This window comes from Ambystoma mexicanum, chromosome 12 (assembly GCF_040938575.1).
Source record: "Ambystoma mexicanum isolate Mex_15411 chromosome 12, UKY_AmexF1_1, whole genome shotgun sequence".
NCBI lineage: Eukaryota > Metazoa > Chordata > Amphibia > Caudata > Ambystomatidae > Ambystoma > Ambystoma mexicanum.
In genome coordinates, this window is record NC_090936.1 from 1,251,907,063 (window position 1) to 1,251,926,422 (window position 19,360).

At 46.8% G+C, this 19,360-nt stretch overlaps 1 protein-coding gene across 4 annotated transcripts in view; it reads left to right on the forward strand.

The window, feature by feature from the left end:
* The window catches only part of WASHC4 (WASH complex subunit 4), a 1,230,387-nt gene that overhangs the window by 522,949 nt on the left and 688,078 nt on the right, over positions 1 to 19,360 (forward strand). For all 4 annotated transcript variants that reach the window (XM_069629940.1, XM_069629941.1, XM_069629942.1 and 1 more), the window contains one exon: positions 7,243 to 7,322. In XM_069629940.1, the coding sequence (XP_069486041.1) occupies positions 7,243 to 7,322 (80 nt within the window). The remainder of the gene's footprint in view (positions 1 to 7,242; positions 7,323 to 19,360) is intronic.

A 19,360-nucleotide genomic window follows, 5' to 3' on the forward strand; every position in this document is an offset into this window, starting at 1 on the left:
CATTCCTTCTAGCTAGCTGGTGTGTATCCATGGAGGTAGCAATTATGTCGGGCCTAGAGAGCGTTGCAAGTTGTTGTTTTTTTCGATTAGTAAGGAGATTGAGGCGAAGTCCTTTTTATTTAGGCGTACATTCTCTGAATTCATTTCTGCTCCTGACATATCCAGGGTTTTAGGCGACTGAATGGCAGCTTTGCCTTGTAGCCTGGTGAAGGCTTGAATATCCTCTACGCATCTTCTTGCCTCAGCCTCCAATGGAAGTGGTGGAGTAGCGCCCCCTCGTTGTCATGTCTCCCAGCGTGCCCAATACTAGGCAACCCACTAGGCAACCCATGATCAGCCCGCATTTACCTGGCACATCACATCGGGGCACAAGAACACGACCTTCTGCTCGACACTGGAGAAAGATGACTGGTTTTACAGGTGTTTTCCGACCTTCATTGTCCTGGCAACGCCCGTGGAAACTCTTGCATGCCTTGCAGCACCGCTGAGGTACACGTTGATTCACGCGTCACGTGAGGTGAGCTGCTGCCAATCACGTTCATCCTCTGCCATCACGTGATTTTCCCACGCTGCTGCGTTTTTGCATCATGTGACTGCAACTAACAGTTAAAAGCGCCGGAAACCACGGTGACAGCGCTTCTCAGCTGCTTCTTGGAAGGACTGTTTGGCGTTATTGTTTTCATCAAGGATTCATTGGCTCTACGACCACGGACTGTTTTTTGGATACTCTACTTCTTCTTGGCTTCATCTGTTACCTTGCTTGCTTTCAAAGATATTCAACCCTGCACCTCCTCAACGGATTATTCATTTGCTTGGACCTTGTGCTTTGAACTGGTTTTGACCTCATTACGTGTTTTTGGACTCCTCTTGTGCCAACTTGCCCAGGTGTGGAACTATTACCCTAGCCTCTCTGAAAACCCGGCTCTCTGTCCCTGCTGGTTGCCCCTAGTGCATTACGACCTAACCCACAGCTCATCTAGATAAGCCTTGCTGCAATCAGTTCCTTATTGCTGTATCCATATTGCATTAGTTGATAACCGTCTATTGCCTTACAGCGGCCAAAGGGGTTTTTCCGGCGTTTCCTAGTTCCAGTTGACGACTCACCACACCTGTGGCCTCAAAGATTGCACAGACAGTATTTTGGTCATTCTGTCTGTGTGGTACTTGGGGTCGGAGGTATTCAATAATCGGCACGACCATCAAGATCAGAACACTCGTGGAGCTTCTATTGAACTCGCTAGTGCTCCCAATAGAGGTTTGTTCTCCAAGGAAACAGTCTGGGGGAATCAATAAAGAACAGGTCCGAGGTCCTCTCCAATGTCGTCTTTGTCCTCTAGAAAATCTTCTTTGTTGGCAGAGATCGAGGCAGTCTTTGGTATTTATTTATTTATTTGGATTTTTATAGCGCACATCTGCCCAGTGGCATCGTGGCTCTGAAAGCAGTCTTACTTGTTACAGGCATGCATGGTGTAAATATAGATAGTGCAGAGCATATATGCATATTTACATACAGTTGTGCTTATTTACAAACAGTTGTGAGAGTACGAGAATACGAGAAGGTAAGGTGGGTGGGGTTAGTTAAACAACGTGATTTTGAGTACTCTGCGGAAGGTATGGTATGAGCTTTCGTTCCTTAGCGCGGTAGGGAGTGCGTCCCAGTTTTTGGGTGCTAGGTATTGAAAGCTAGACCCTCCGGCTTTGCTTCTTTTGAATGTGGGTACATAGGTCTGGTTCGTCATGTGTGATCTAGTGGGTCTAGTGGATGTGTTAAGGGTGATTCTTTCAGAAAGATAGGGCGGAGCCTTTGCGGAAAGGCATCTGTGTGTGATGGCCATGGATTTGAATAGTATCCGTTCTTTTATTGGTAACCAGTGGGCTTCTTTTCTGTCTTGGGAGATGTGCTCCCTTTTAGGGATGCTTAGGGCTGCTCTTAGGGCATTGTTTTGTGTGACTTGCATTTTTTTTAGGTTTTGTGCAGACGTGCCCAAAAAGAGAGCATTGCAATAGTCCGAGTTGGTACCTAATGTGGCTCTGGCTACGGCCAGGCAGTTTTTAGTGGATAGGAAGGGTTTAACAGCGTTGATTACCTTAGTGGTAAGTGCAGCCGAGGAGGCTATGGCATTGACTTGCCGTGTCATGGAGAGGGTGGAGTCGAGGTATACTCCTAGCGTTTTTACTGCAGTGGAGACTGTGATGGAGTTGTCTGTTAAAGGATTTGTACCGGGGAGGGAGTTTGTTTAGTGTTTCTTTGGTGCCAACTAGTAGGATCTCTGTTTTGTCCCCGTTTAAGCAAAGGCCTTTGGCTGCCATCCAGGTTTGGATGGCTGTATAGATCTTGGTTAATGCCGCTGCGTCTTGTTCATAGACCCCTGTGAGAGGGAGCAGGACTTGCGTGTCGTCAGCATAGTTGGTGTATGCTATGTGGCGACGGTCCAAATCATTGAACAGTGGGAGGGTGAAGATGTTGTATAATGTGAGGGCAGTGCAGGACCCTTGTGGGACGCCACAGTGGATGTTGGTGGGGGTAGCGCTCGCAGAGTCAGAAAAGACTTTCATAAGTCGACCCTCGAGGAATGACTTGACCCAGGAGATGGCTTCTGGCGAGAAGTGGGCTTCATTTTTGAGTTGCGTGCCTAGAATATCGTGATTGACCAGGTCAAAGGCGGCCGATAGGTCTAGCAGGAGTGCTGGTTTTCCTTTGTCCATGATGTTATTTAGTTGGATTTTGAGATCTAGTAGGGCCGATTTGGTACCATGTCCCGGGCGGAAACCACATTGCCTTTTTCCTAAAATGCGATTTTCTTCCAGGTATTGCTGTATTTGTGTGTCGGCAACTTTGTCGAGGATCTTGAGCAGGAAGGGAACGGTTGTGATGGGTCTATAGTTGTTGGCGTTTTCGGGATCTAGAGTGGGTTTTTTGAGAAGAGGGCACACCCATGCTTCTTTTAAGCTGGTTGGGACTGAGTTTGTGTTGAAGGATGCATTGATGAAGGTTTTAAGAAATGGTGTTAGTGTTTCTACGCAATCTTTAACTAGTTTAGCGGGGCAGGCGTCGCCTTTACAATTAGAGGGTTTGATTCTGTTAACGATATCGACTACCTCTTTTTCTGAGATTTCTCTAAATTTAAATGGAGTAATGAGATTTGACTTTTTATTCTCAGTCACTGTTTCCATATGGGATGCTGATGGGATGTGCTGAGGGAGATTTTTGTGATGGTCTAGGATTTTGGTTTGGAGGAGTTCAATTTTGTTTATCAGGGCAGACTGTATGGTGTTACACCAGGCTTGGTCCTTAACAATCTCTTGAGACTTAGTGGCCGGTGTGGATAGTTCCTTGAAGATGGCGAAAAGCTCTTTGGATTCTGAGGTGGTGTTGGCGATTCTTTCATTGTAGGACGTAGATTTGGCTGCTATGATACTTTTTTTGTATTGGGTGGCCAGTGATTTGTAGGAGGATAGAGAGGATGCGTTGGGCACACTTTGCCATAGGTTTAGGGCTTTGCGTTTTTTTTGTTCATAATTCTTTTAGTTCTGCTGAGAACCAAGTATTTGAGTGTTTGGTATTTTTTGATTTTTTCTTTTGTAGAGGGGCGATGATATCTATGGCAGTGCTAATGGTGGATTTGTAGATATTCGCCATGGTACTTGCTCTAAGGCAGCTGGATTAGGGGAAGATCCATCCAAGATCACATGCGCCAGCAGATTGGCATGCCCTGCAACAACTGAACACATGTTTCAGAATGTATTGTGTCTAGCTGTAGTCGTAAGGTCTCTCCAAATTTGATGCACGATAGCTATCATCCTGAAGGGACTTGTGAAGAGGAAAACTGGAGGGAGTCCAATAAAATGTGCTCATTTGTAGGGCCATTTGTTTGATTTGAGCCCGTCCCAGGGAGGGAGGGAGAAGGAAGGGGAGGTAGAGGGAGACAGCAGCGGTACAGAGGATTCAGGCGCTGCTGGAGATCCATACACAGTGCCTTTCCCCTTCTTCCGGGCTGAGACATTTATCTCTAGTTTCTTTGGTGTCCCTCCTTCTTCACCCTCTCCCGCGAAGTTCAAGTTTAAATGTGAGTTCAGCTCTTCCCACCCCCCAAAAATTGTTTCCGCTCACCTGTTCCTTCAGAAGAGGCTTGTCCCTCGCGAATAGGCAGACTTGCCACTAGTCTTCTGCATAGGCAACTGTGACTGCTTAATGCGGCACACTGTCACAGTTGTCGCTATGGATCTCAGAACCGTCAGTCCCACGTCCCTCCTCCGACTCCTCACATGATGAACTGGAATCCGTGGGGTAGCTAGGGGCTTCCCGGTATTGACAAAGGTTTGAAGTTAAATCCTTTCCACGTGAGAAGCCACAGCAGCCACCTGTGAACTGTGGCCCCGTCACCGAAGGCGGGTGAATAGGGGAAAAAGCCAAATGACAAAAAAACACTTTGTAGAGATCCATGTGCTGGAGAATTGGCTGGATGAAATCCAGATTTCAGGAGCAGTCCGGAACAGGCCAAAAATAGGAATCCACAGAGGCAGAATATACGGAAGTAAGAATGGATGGAAAACACAGGTAATCTGGGAAACCTGGAATATGAGGAAGGGGAAGAAATGGATACATCATGTGGAAGGCAACGTGAGCGAAGGTGTGTACTGGAAAGGAGAGAGGAAAGGTACTGGGTTAGGGTAGGAGCCCAGTAAGAAAGAGAGAGAGATGAAACGAAAGTTCACACAAGCGTACAGCAACAAAGTAAGCAAGCGAAAGCTTGAAGTTGCAACGCGCCACACACCCGGAAAACGCTGAAGTAATGCCTCCCAGCTACAGCGACGTCACAACGTGAAAAACGTGAGAAAGACTTGACCGCCACCTATGCAAGGGCAAGAAAGCGTGTAACGACCTAATGGCCACTCCAACGGAACCGTCGCCACAGTCTCCATGCGATTGGGCGCATGACACACACGACCGCGCACAGACAGCCACAGAAAGTACCACTCTCACCCCACTCTGCTCCGTGGTGGTTGTGAGATTTTGTAGAGAAACTCCACCTCCAGCAGTGAGGGTGGAAAACAGACTCCTGGAAAGACAGCCACAGACAGTACCACTCACACAACGCTCCGCTCGCCGATGGTTGTGAGATTTTGTAGAGAAACTCATGTAGGATAGCGAGAGTGTATCTCTGTCAATGAGCCTTTAAGAATAGATGCAATGTCTTGCTTTGATGATTGCACCAGGACCTTCTACAGTGTTCACATTGCTTTCTTCCCCTTCTGGGTCTTGCAGATACCCTGGTGTACTCTCCTGCCAGGTAACTTTTCCCAAAAGGATGGTTTTCCTTGATGTTTGCTTAAACCAGGACTTTCTACAAAGTTCACTTTCCTTCTTAGTATAGTTATTTTCACTTCAGGTACTACTTGTTCCAACTTCCTCCCCATATTGACATCTCATAGATGGAGAGTGGCTCCCTTTGTTAGTACTCTTTAGCTTGTGGCAATGCTTGTTCCACTATTCTCCAAACTGACCTCTCATATAGGGGACTTGTACAAATTCTGCCCTCCAACTTGCTCCTTAATGTTTACATTAATACGCTTTAGCTTGAGGCAATGCTTGTTCCAATTTTCCCCATATTGACCTCTCAGATAAGGAAACTTGTACAAACTTTGCCTTTTGAACTTCCTCAATGCTTATCTGCTGTGGATAAAATTTACTCCAGCTTTCCCCATATGGCTTTCTTTCACATGAGGATTTGTAGAAGTTCTGTCTCTTCAATTTACTTGCTCGGTATTAAAGATTCATTTATTTGTCCATATGCCTGTTCACACGCCTCGGGACCCCCAGCACCTTTGGGCAGACTCATTGGTGTCGATTGGCATTTTTGGACCGTGGCATGCTGCTGCAGTGAAGTGGCAACTCCTGGAGGGCATTACGGCTTTGCTGATCCTCGTTCGGTCCCAGCATCTGCTCTGTGTTTGTGTGTCAGTGAAAGTGAAGGGTTTTCACCGGACTGTGCTTATACCAGCCCTCACGTTGCTATTACACTCATAGTGGTCCCTCTGAAGTGTCTGTGGCACCTCTCCTAGTCTTGTCTCTCCAGGTAGGTTGGCTTGCAAGCGGATGCTTGTAAGCGTTTGCTTCGCCAAGCACAATTCACCTTTCAACGTCTGCTTCAGCTGCCTGCGCCGCTCTCCCTGCAGCTAGTTTCTCTCCATCCTCACCTGCAGATGCTTAGTCCGCTCGTTTGGTTCGATGTTTCCTTCATTCCTCAACTCCTTCATATTCCTCATCTCAGTACATGAGGCTTTGTAGGATTTGACGTCGATAGGAGTTTTAAGCTCTTTAAGGTTGTATTTTTTTCAAATCTTTATTAAAATGAAGACCTTGGAGATGTTCAATGTGTTTCATGTGCATATGAGGTGTGACTGGTGTTCTGCCTAGGGTGTCTGATAAGGGATGGTCTTTGGGTTTACCACTCTAAGGATTGGTAAAATGACAACATACCATCAGAAATCTAGGAATTCTAGGGTCCTCTCTCCTAATGGAGTACGCACATCTCCCTGGTAGCCATCTCCTCCCATGTCATCCTCCCCCAGGGTCAGGGTCAGGGTCAGGGTCAGGTAGCGGCTGCCTTCCCCTGGCCACTTGGGAGGAGACTTTAGGCTGGGGATCAGTGATGACTCCATAGGATTCATCAGTCTATCAAAGATGAGGACTACATGGGAGGACACAGTCTATTAGAAGAACAAATGACTTACCCCTGCTAATGTTCTATCTTCTGGATGTTCTTTGCACGTATTCCTCATCCCCCCCCCCCCAGTGTGCCCCTCTATTCTTGGAGTGGGGGGCGGAGGGGTTAAGAGGAATTTTCATTATGTTACACCTTCCTCTTTCAACGTCTGATTTTGTCACCTTTGAGACTGATGTGCAAAGGAAAGGGAGGAAAACATGAACTGAGGCAACGGGCGCCGCTTGTGCTACTTATACCAGTGTTACCATCACGGCCGAGAGCAGGACGGAAGCCATTTAGGGCCACAAGTTGACGGAGCCCCCTACTGGCGGAAAAGCAGAATACGAATATATCAAAGATGAGGAATATGTGCAAGAAACATCCAGTAGAAATAACATCACTTGGGGAAAGTAATTTGTTGTTCTGTGTATTAACAGCAATGTTGCCTTGTTTATAAGGTGCTCTTAGATGGATGTTAACAAAGACTGTGTTCATTGCATCCTTAATAATTGTTTTGTGTCTTCTTCATTTACAGAAAACTTTTAAAGATGAAGAGCTTCTCCCTCTTCAGTTAGTGATGAAGAAACTGGATTTAATCAGCGAACTTCGAGAAAGGTAGTTTGAGCAACACCTGAAGTTGATTTCTGTTTTCGAGAACGGCTTTGTTGAGATGGATTTTTAGAATTTGCTCTGTGGACAAAGATTCCGATAGGGTATCCTATTCTGGTGAACATGGAAAGACACTAGTTTCCAGCAAAACTCTGTGTAGTGTGTCTGAAAAGCGAGGCTTAGACTTAGGAGGGCGTGAGGGACAACTATTGGTTACACATTTGACCACACCTGGACTCTGGCACTGAGGATGTGGCCTGGGACTAGATAGTCCCACCCGCTTCCTAGGCCCAGCACACACGCTCACCAGCCCTCGAAATCTGCAGCTTTTATTCATTATTTTTTTTTTTTCTTGTTGCGCGTTTAGCTTACAAAAAGCCTTACACAACATAGAGAACAAAAAGCATCATATAAAATACATAACTCTTAAGATCCAGGATACATCAACATTAGCCTGTCCCATTAAAGGAGAGTTCCGGGACTTTTTTTTTATTGTCCCTACGGTTCGGCCATGTGTTTTTAAGCATAACTCGGTAGATCGTAGAAAACTTTCCTATGGACCTTACCCGACTTTTCGTCCATTAACGCACTCGAAATCAGCCGCCATTTTCTGATAATCCTATCATTTCCCCCCCCATCGCCCTGGCTCACCTGCTTTTGCGTCACTAAATCAAATCCCCCGCCCCTGAGCCTGACATCAGCAGACGCGTACCGCCCATTTCCCAACGCCAAAGCACGTTTCGTGTCAACAATCGCTGCGCCTCAGCTAATGAACTGTCGCCATGGAAATGGCAGGACGCCTCTTTCCTCAATAAGTATAAACACACCGTTTCACAACACACAGCAGCAGATTTTCGATTCCATTACTCTCTGTGTGTTACTTTGAGTATTCTGTGACTCGTTTCTGTGCTCTGGTCAGCTACCTTCGTTGATTGTAGCCCGTGTGAACAGATACCAGTACCACCGCTATAAATTATTTTACTTTCTTTACCACACAATGGCTACAATAATGCCGTATATGTACGAGCCCGAGTACACCGAGGAAGAACTACTGGAAAGGCAAGCACGCGAAAACGTTGGGGATTCGGACGGCAGTTGGGAGGACCAGTCAACGGATGAAGAGCCTGGACCATGTCGCATGGACGGCGTCTCCTGGTGCACGTGCAATCGGTGCGAGCTAATGCCAACTGAGGAGGAGAACTGCTGCTGCCGTGAAAATTCCGGGTGCTTGGCCTACATTTCGGAAGGCGAGCCAAGTCCGCAATGCATCACCGAGCTGCCAGAGTTCAGGGAAGCCTGCCTCTCACGGACCGTGTTGAGGATGATGATGGTGCTTATGCACGAACTTTGCGGCACTGTTCGTCCGCGTAATCCGAGTAACGAGTAAGTATACTCTGGTTGTGATGTCAGTGATGCCACTACTATTTCATGGTCGTCTCATCATTCGAATGCATGTAAATTGGTTCCATGTTGTGCATTTTCTAGATAGAATTTTTTTCAAAGCAGAATGACATTTTTTACCTGAATCGACAGTGATAATAAAGTTGTCATTTTAATACAGTTTGCATCTTTCATTTTCACAGGTGGTACAGGCTGGTGGCCTATCGTTGCTTCACTTGGTGGCTTCACGGGAGGCTCGGACACCGCGTTCGGAGAGTAATACCTGCCTGTGCGGTACTTGCCATTAGACAACATTTCCCCAGCGACAGTGGACAATACCGCGGATTTTCCCTGGATGTGCTGCAACCGCAACTTTACAATGTGTAATGTTTATTATTTGTTCAATTGAAATTAAGATCTAAAATAAAACCCAACATATATTTTAACAATGGTTGTTTTGATTTTTTAAATGAATCTAGTGTGTCTCCATTGAATAGTCTTCCTGTGCCTTGTCTTGTCACACCACATGTCTCCGGCCAGCATCCTCCCTCACGCTGGCCGCCCACCTTCAATCCACATAACCGTTGAACCCATATGCAGCAGACATACATATGTTATTTTGCGGGTTGGCATCAAGCCTCCCGGCCTTGCCTCCTCCCCCAAAAATACTTACCACACCACTTTGTTCAAGCGTTGGCAATAAAAGGAAGGCCGTTGGATTTTATTGATACAAAACATGGTTATAGGTAAATAATCAATATGGTTGATCATAATAAATCATCCTTTTGGGCACCGGGTACAGAGATGACCCCCTCTGGCCCGTGCCGCCTTGCCACCACAGGCCAGCCTGCTGCTGACTAACTGCCTAGGCATCCAGGGTCTCCAGGGTGAACTGCACCCATATATTCTCCTGGGAGGCTGAGGTATTTATAAACTCACCCCCCTGCCTTCCATGTACTAGATCCTTCAGCCTGCCTCTTACATGTAGTTAGATGGCCTCTCCTTGGTGAGGCCCTGCGGCAAACGAGTCTTGTCTGCACGACCAGCGCCCTAATCCACACCCCCCCCCGCCCTATCAAAGGCAGTTCGCACCGGGGTACTTGTGCTGCCAAGTGGAGCTGTCAGGGAGCGATAAAGGCCAAGAGGTGCCAAAGACCATGTACACTTCAAAGTGGTCTATAGAGCATGGGTTGTTGTTCCCATGTCTACCTCCAGACCCCGTGTCTCCTGCCAAGCATCCCCCCTCACGCTGGACGGCCCCCTGCAATCCACATAAGTGTGTCTCCATTCACGAGTCTTCCTGTGTCTTGTCTGCACGACCAGCGCCCCAATCCACCCCCCGCCCTATCAAAGGCAGTTCGCACCGGGGTACTTGTGCTGCCAAGTGGAGCTGTCAGGGAGCGATAAAGGCCAAGAGGTGCCAAAGACCATGTACACTTCAAAGTGGTCTATAGAGCATGGGTTGTTGTTCCCATGTCTACCTCCAGACCCCGTGTCTCCTGCCAAGCATCCCCCCTCACGCTGGACGGCCCCCTGCAATCCACATTAGTGTGTCTCCATTCACGAGTCTTCCTGTGTCTTGTCTGCACGACCAGCGCCCCAATCCACCCCCCGCCCTATCAAAGGCAGTTCGCACCGGGGTACTTGTGCTGCCAAGTGGAGCTGTCAGGGAGCGATAAAGGCCAAGAGGTGCCAAAGACCATGTACACTTCAAAGTGGTCTATAGAGCATGGGTTGTTGTTCCCATGTCTACCGCCAGACCCCGTGTCTCCTGCCAAGCATCCCCCCTCACGCTGGACGGCCCCCTGCAAACCGCATAATGCCACGACATATACACGTCATTCATTCACAAACACACCCCTGTTTCGAATTCTTTATAACCCACTTCATATTTCTAATGAGAACTTCTTTGCACTTTGCTAGTCAACCCGTGAAGGTGCTGGTTATCTGCTCTTCGTCTCTGTGAACTTCCGTGACCACTTCGAGGAAACTCGTCAGTTTGCAACCTGTGAACGACAAGAAACTACTCTGATCCCTGCATCTAACTGTTTGCTCGTCAAGGTAAGGCCATGTACCATACTCATTTTGCGTCCAATTTCTTTTCGTTCAAGACAGTACATGCAAGGAACTAGTCACATGTTCTGAGTTTAGTCAAATTATTTTTCTATTTTTTTAAAGTTATTCAAATACTTATCCGCATGTGAATAACGTGTATAGTTCCAAGAACCAAAACATACCTTGCATTGAACCTTTTATGTGTCATTTAATTTTTTAACACATTGGTATTCATAGAGAATTGTTGATCTTTACTTTTCAGAACTTTCCACAATGCCTGCCTGTTCCATTGGCGGTTGCCCTTCGAAGACCCATAATAAATCTGAAGGTACTATAATGCATGTTTTCCCTAAGACAATAGATCAGATAAGAGAATGGGTCCGATATTGCGGATATCCACCCTCTGAGCTTGAAAGTAGAGTCCTAGAAGTCTTTGCGGACAAGAGGGGTGATCGATACCGCATCTGCAGCAGGCACTTTACCTCTGACATGTACTCCACATCATTGCTAATAAAGAAGAACACACCGCGAGCGAGGCGAAAATTGCTCTCAACCGCTATTCCCACTCTATTCGTCCACATCCCTCCACTGGTGAGTCAAGTTTACGTATTTATCTCTCGGCCTTGCGGTAGTGTGTAGCATTAGCTAACAATAATTTCCCCATTTATGTATCCACTCAATATGAAGGCGGAAGATTCTCCATCCGTGTCGTTATTGCAGTCATCAGCCACTTCAAGCGCCTATCGGGTAATCTTACTTGGCTATTCTGCCACTGACTTGTTTTAGGCATGTAATTATCGTGTAATTATTTTACCTAATGGTACACCCTTGTACTCGTCCTCTAGTCTTTGTTTTCAGTTATAATTATTGTTATCCAAAATAATTCAAGTACTGTCTTTCAGGGAGATGCTGAGGAGTCCAACGTATTGACGACTACCGTTGATGTCACTCAGATGCTCGAGGTACGTTTCAGGACAGTTCCATCGATGGAGATCATCAGATCTTGCATTCTTGTAGCGTGATTGTTACACACAATGTTGCTTTCGTTTTTAGCCATTGATATGTCCTTCTGTCGTCGCCCTCCTATGTGTCTTCTTTTTTCAATATTGTGTTCATTACTAATGAAAGTCCTATGTTTCAGGGAGTCGATGGAGCATTAGTCCAAGAAGAAGGGGGAGCGTGCAGTTACGGGTCGGCGCAACAGCTTGCAGAAGTGTGCACCGCAGTTACATCGTCCCTTGATGTTCTTATGCATTTCGAGGTATGGATACTGACAGTTCGATGAAGCGAAATCATATGACGTGATTACATCCGCTATACTTCCTTCTTTATTAACGCAAGTACTATGTTTCAGGGAGATGACGGAGCTTCTTCTACAAGAACATCACCCCTAGTAGTTGATGCAGATTTCTGGGTGGTGACACTTCCAACGATCGAGCAAATCGAATCATATTTAGATATCCATTATTTATTTTAGACAACTGATCATTTGTGCAGGTCTATTTAGATGAGCCGTTCACGCCTGCACAAACTTTCTGTTCTTTTTATCAAAATAGAAAACCATACTAATGCAATTACTGTGTTTCAGGGAGTCACTGAAGCATCATCTTCAATAATATCATCAATGGAAGTCTGAGGAGCACGAGGTATGGATCTTGACAGTTCCATCTAACTAGATCAACAATGCGTGAATAATTGTCGTTTGAATGTTCTACACAAAGCGTTCATTCGTGTTTTGCTATTGAGATGTACGTGGGTATTGGTCCCCAAGTACATTTTGTGTTTTCGATATTATTATACATACTAATGAAAGTTCTATGTTTCAGGGAGTCCATGGAGCGTCAGTGCGTGATGGATGTGCTTATCAGGAAAACATAGTCGTTGCAGCGCAAGAGGAAGTGGAGACATGCACACACGAGTCGGAGCAACAGCGTCCTGATGTTGAAGTTCGAGGCAAGAAAGTTTCAAAGAAAAGAAAGCAAAAGAAGGTTAGTGTCCTGGTCACTATATTATGTTGTTTTTCACTGTTAATAGTTCAATACTGTAAGTTGTGTTTAAACTGAACACCCCTTTTCCAATCTGTCCTCTAGTTGCGAGTGGGTGTACGAACTAGATCTACACAGACAGTGAAGCTAACGAGAGATGTTGCTTGTCAAACCTTTTGGCAGGGACTTGAGACTGGAGAAGCATCGTGCCAATGGGAAGAATATGAAGTGATTGACAACGGAGCTATACCACCACCAGCCATTGATAGTGAATGTCCTCCTGGTAGTTCGGATGCAGTCGGAGATCAATTCACAGAATCCACACCCGCAAAAACTAAGACCGCGAGAAAGTTGAAGAAATTGTTTTATTCACCCATCGCCGGAGAAGGAACAGATGTTGCAATGGAAGAGAATGAAGTAGACGACAATGAAACACCATCAATATCACTGAACATAGCGGAAGACGATATCAGAGATTCTACCTTTCATGTGAGTGACATGTCCTCAACGTTACAGGCCGAACCAGCTGGGATGCAGAGTGACCGTATAAGGAAAGAGGCCAAATTCATTGTATTCGATAGTTGTTTGATTGATATTATTATTCGGATTAAATGTGGGCATTTGGTAGGTGGGGAAGTATGTGGGGAGCCATTGATTAATGTGACTCGTGCAATTCGAGGCACTAACCTTAAAATACATGCCACCTGTACAAAATATCATCCTTTCACATGGTCTGCACAACCTATGCTGGGACAACTGCCAGCAGGCAATCTACTTTGTGCAGCGGCTGCACTTTTTAGTGGTTCAAGTTTTAAAAAATTAGAGTCTTTCTTTCAGTTTGTGGGAATCCATTTCATTGCGAAAACTCAGTTCTACAAATACCAAACCGATTATCTATTTCCAGCCATTAGCGAAGCTTGGAGAATGGAAAAAATGTCTATTGATAGTACATTCGCGGGCAAACGGTTCAGGCTAGCCGGTGATGGACAGTGCGACAGCCCAGGATTTTCAGCCAAGTACTGCACCTACCACTTTCAGGACATGGAAAGTAAGAAAATTGTGAGTTCGGTGGTCGTGCAGGTGTCACAAAGTACATCCTCAGTGGCCATGGAGAAAGTTGGCTTTGTAGCATCATTGCAAGAACTACAATCGCGGGGAATGGTGATCGACCTGATAGCCACGGACAGACACGTTTCAATTGCCAAGACAATGAGAGAACAGTACAAAAATATAAATCACCAATTTGACGTTTGGCATCTTGCAAAATCAATCAATAAAAAATTGTCGGCTGCAGGTAAAAAAAAAGAATTGCAAGGTATTTCACAGTGGTCCAAGTCAATCAGCAACCATCTTTGGTGGAGCTCAAAAACATGTGGAGGGTCGTTGGAAATTCTACTGGAAAAATGGCGGTCAGTAATGCCACACTGTACAAACGTTCACCGATGGAACACGAACCAACATTTCCACAATTGTGAACATGGCCATTTGTCCACAGAGGAGGCACGGAAGAAGAAGTGGTTGATTCCTTCATCACCCACTCACAAAGCCATTGAAAAGATTGTATTTGATAAAACTATAACAAAAGCTTTGAGGGGACTCACGGAATTCTGCCACACAGGAGATTTGGAGGTGTTCCACAATATGTGCCTCAAGTACAGGCCAAAACGATTGCATTTTGGCATGGAGGGCATGATAAATCGGACTCTTTTAGCGGTCTTGGCACATAACCATAATGTTGGCCGTCAACAAAGTAGGACGACCGGAACTTTAGGGACGCTTCGCTACAATAAGGCCTTCACTAAAAGAAGTAAACAATGGGTGATCAAACCAGTGTTTGAGGATATGCAATATGAGTTTATTGAGAAACTTATTGTTGACGTCCTAGATAGGCACATAAATGGAGTTGTGAACGAACCTGTGCAGGGGACAACTGCATTGCCACCCAACATTGCCTCTGTTCCATGTCCACCTAAAGAAGAACTCATTGAGAAATACACATCACGGTTTAAATGATTGTAATTTGATTGTCTGTTCTCTCGAGTCTCCTCATGTCGCAGGCCCATTGAATATGTGTATCTATCCAACCTTGTTCATTTGCGCATTAAATTAAACCAAACAGTAATATAAATCATTTTTCAAAAAATATAGAATGTCTCCGTATTTATGGTTCTGTGGGGCTGCAAAGCACGCAGACAAAATGCAAAGATGGAGTGTAAATTTCAAGTCCTGTGAGAATGCCTTACACTGAATGTAGCTAACTAGGAATGTGTGCTCGTTCAAAGTGAAGGTCAGCTGCTTTGATTTTTTCTCGGGTGCCAGAATGGCCCACGACTCAGTATAAGGTTCTATTGTATTTTGACCTTGACAGGCCGGGACCACGTAAGAAACGATAATGAATATAATTTCAGAAACGAAAGCCATTTCATGTTCGTTCATTAGAAGAAATAACGTCTGCATAGAAGGAGTGGTATTTCGGGGCTGCCCTACGCACAGACACAATGGAAAATGCAAATATAATGTAAGTAACTCTTTAGATGAGTTTATACCGCAATTTAATTACTATACAGTAGCTTTAAAGACGGGTTAAGTTGTACTTGTTCGTTCTATGTGGCATATTGTTTTGTACCGCGCACTATCTTGGGGAGAACCGTCTACTTTTACGGAAGCACCTCAAAACCTTTGCTTCTGCTTTCTCTCTCCCTCTCCCCTGCTACAACTGGTCCACTGTCTGCGATCTCGGTCCTGGGCCCTTCCACTCTCCACCTGCACTCCCTGTCAACCCCTGCACTGAGGGACTGTCTCAGTATCCTACAGCCCCCCCTTGACGTATAAAACCCAGTTGCACTGTCCTAGCTATGAAATAATTTCCCGACCGAATATATAAAATGAATAATTTTAATAAAGATCTGATGGTGAGACTAATTTCATTGTTTATGTTTTTCAAACAGGTACATCATGCATTACTGCATGTGTCACGAGTACCAGACACCGGCGGACGGCTTTTTTAACCGCCAGTTGCTTCTCCGCGTGAACAACGTTACCACCCTGACCATTTTATGGGACGATCGCCAAGTACAAGTATGCCCTTACGCGGTACTAACGGCTAGATGCAACATACAGACCGTTGTGGTGGCCTAGTGCCTCGTTGTTGGAACAGCCATGCGATTATCAGTGCGACCGAAGAGCTTATTTTATCGTAAACCAACACCCTGTTTACTGCACACGAACATCGCTTGCCTCAAGACGAACAATTTTGGATCGAGAGCAAATAAAAATGAAAATCGCTGAATGTTCTCTAAACATTTGATGTCCAATAAATGTACGTACAATCTTGCAGTTTGCTTTTAAACCACAGTTTCATATTCCGAATTGTGGCGCTGTATTTTGAGTTGATCTAAGACCCTGTGTACAGCAAAGGAACATCGCGTGCCTCAAAACGAACTTTTTGGAACGTGAGCAAATAAAAAAGAAAATCGCTGAATATTCTCTAAACATTTGATGTCAAATAAATGTACTTTTACCAAATTTACAATCTTGCGGTTTGATTTAAAAGTACAGTTTCATATTGCGAATTGTGGCGCGCTGTGTTGTTTGAGCTGATCTGTGTTGATTTCCGGGTTCTGTGTGGAGTCGCGTAGAAGACGCCTGGGCGCGTTTGCCTACGCAGCACAGTCACGTCACTGATAGAGGCGGGGAATATGAATGTTTTGATAAAGTCTGTTTCAGGGGCGGGGGATTTGATTTAGTGCCGCAAAAGCAGGTGAGCCAGGGCGATGCGGCAAGTGATAGGATTATCAGAAAATGGCGGCTGATTTCGAGTGCGTTAATGGACGAAAAGTCGGGTAAGGTCCATAGGAAAGTTTTCTACAATCTACCGAGTTATGCTTAAAAACACATGGCCGAACCGTAGGGACAATAAAAAAAAAAGTCCCGGAACTCTCCTTTAAGTTCATCACAGAATATAAATAACAATGAGCAAATCTTGAATCACGCTAACCAAGTTCATTAAAAGTGAAGCTCCAACATCCATTAATAGCATTAAATGACTGAGTTCATTTTTTCTAGTTCCTTGGTTACACCTTGCAGAAACACATTCAATGCCACAATTAGGGAAATGTTGAGCCCCCACATACATCTACTCCAAAAAAGGTTCACTGACAGCTCTAAGTCTTTATCAAACCTATCTTTGAAAATCCAGGCACGCGTAGGCTCAAAATATGGACAAATCGGCACTAAGTGCTTCAGTGTCTCTTGGGAGTTATCTCCACAAAAACGACACTGAAAATCAAGAGGACTGGTCCCCGGCGCATCTTTATTACCCCAGTGCCATGTCCTCGCGAGAGTCTGTATCTGGTTGAGCCTAAAGCGCATATAACTTGTTCTTTTTCCATTACATGGAAACCTCTGAAGGTAAAGAGGCAAACATTCTCGAGCATGGCCAAAATTAGAGTTTCTCCAGCATGGGGTCTGGCATGGATTCACATGCTCATGAATATTCCCCGTCAGGCCAGGAATCCTTGGTATAGAAAAAAATCAGTATCAGTTTCGTTTCTGATCTGTCTTTCTTAGTAGTAACCAATCACTGATCTGTCTCATACTGCCCCCAGCCAATGACTGCCCTCTCCCTAAGCCCCGCCTCTGGCAGCCATCCTCAGATTTTTACCGCATTTTCAAGTGTTGGGAGTCCTCGTGCTGTAGCTCTCGAGCTTTTGCTGCATTTTCGCACTTTTTTCAGGAGATTTTTCTAATTTTTCGGTTAAATAGAGCCTCAAGCTCCACTGTTTCTACATCTGATAAACGGGGATCCGTTTCGGAGTTTTCTACGCCCCTCGAGGGTGAAGATTTCGACGAGTTACGCTTTTGGAGGATTCCAGAAGGTCCGAGGCCTACTCCGGACATGGCCCAGGAGAAAGGAAGCTCGACGCCCGGGAAGCTGTTTAGGACCTGCCCTGGATGCCAGCTTCAGAATGTTTTCAAGGAGGACGAGCATTTGTTATGCTTCTACTGTCTCCATGAGGACAAGACGCACACGGAGAAGGGCTGTGCGTTTTGTGGGAACATGTCGGAGCGGACCATGAAGGATCGCCACCTCCGTCTCGCCAACTAGCTGGAAGGGAAGAGCCTGTCAGGCGAGAAGAAGAAAAAGAAGTCCGAGCGGTCTTCGAAGTCCTGTGAGGGCGCCCCGGCGAAAGGCTAAGCACCGCGAGTCCGCGGGCATCAGGAGCACTGAACGGTCGGGCTCCTTGGCTGCCAGGCAGGGCGCATCCTCCCCGGCGCCATCAACCACAAGCCAACGCTCTGGCTCGGATAAGATGAAGTCCGAGAACCCGGCGAAGCTTCTGGAGAGATCCCGGTCGATCTCGAAGATTCCGGCAGAGGGGGAGCGAGGCTCGGACCCTCCCCCCAAGGTGAAGGCCCCAGGCATAGAGAAGGTGACGATGGCCTTAATTCACCCTGCTAAAACCTCGATTGAGGATGTCGGCGCAGCCCTGGCTCAGCCTGTGGAGGCGACCTCAGGACCCAGAGTCTCCCTGCCACTGCGGAGGGAGTCGTCTTTCAGGCCCATTGAGAAGACCCCCACAAAGTCCTCGTTGGAAAAGGTGAGGGAGGGGCTGGTGGCCATCGTGGATACGGACACGACCTCTGAAGAAGAGCTCATCAAAGTCGTGGAAGATGCCCATCGGGAGGGATCCCGACGAGGGCGACGACGAGAGCGATGGTGTCAAGAGCCCTTGCGCCTGTCGTTTCCGGCGCCGCAGGACACTTCGGCGGCCATTTTGTCAGCGATTCAGTCCTTATGCTCGGAGATAAGGACAAGGTTGCCCCTCCCCCCGACGGAGGTACCTGAGCCACACCCGACGGGGGAACCGGAGCCAGGACCTTCGGAAAGTCCACCGCATAAGAGGAGGAGGACGCATCCTACGCCACATCTGCGGCCTGCTCTGCCTTCCACCCGGTCTACTACCCACGGGGATGATACAGGCACGGACACGACTACGACAGGTACAGATGACGACGGAGGCAACGACGGGACTTGTCCCCCGTCGCCCCCTGCTCGGGCGTCCCCGCCCGACGAGATTGGATCCTTTCATGCCATGATTTCCAGGGCATTCGAGCTCTTTGAGCTCTGCCCAGAAGCGAAGGAGGAGGAAGGGTTCCTTTACCGACGGTGCGAGGCTAAAAGGAAGACTGTCCTTGCCGTACCGCTTCTTGATGACATCAGGGATGAGGGGCTCGCCCTCAAGAACCCTGCCACGGCGCCGGCAAAGACGAGAAGAAGTACGGGGTCCCCGACGCTGCCCCCTTGTGCCTTTGGGCGCAACCTACCCCGGATTCGGTCGTCTCGGCGGCAGCAAAGAAGAAAGCTGGGGGGGGCATCGGCCTCGACATCAACTTCCCCGCCGGATGGCGAGGGCAGGAAGCTGGACACGATGGGACGACGGATCATCTCATCCGCAGCGACGACTATCAAGGCGGCCAACACCCTGGCTATCTTAGCCCGCTACGACGGAGTTGTGGTTCAAAATCGCCCCTCTGTTGGACTTCCTTCCGGACGCCAAAAGGGCTGAGGCCCTTGAAATCCTACAGGAAGGTGAGATTGCTTCGGACCACGCCATCACGGTG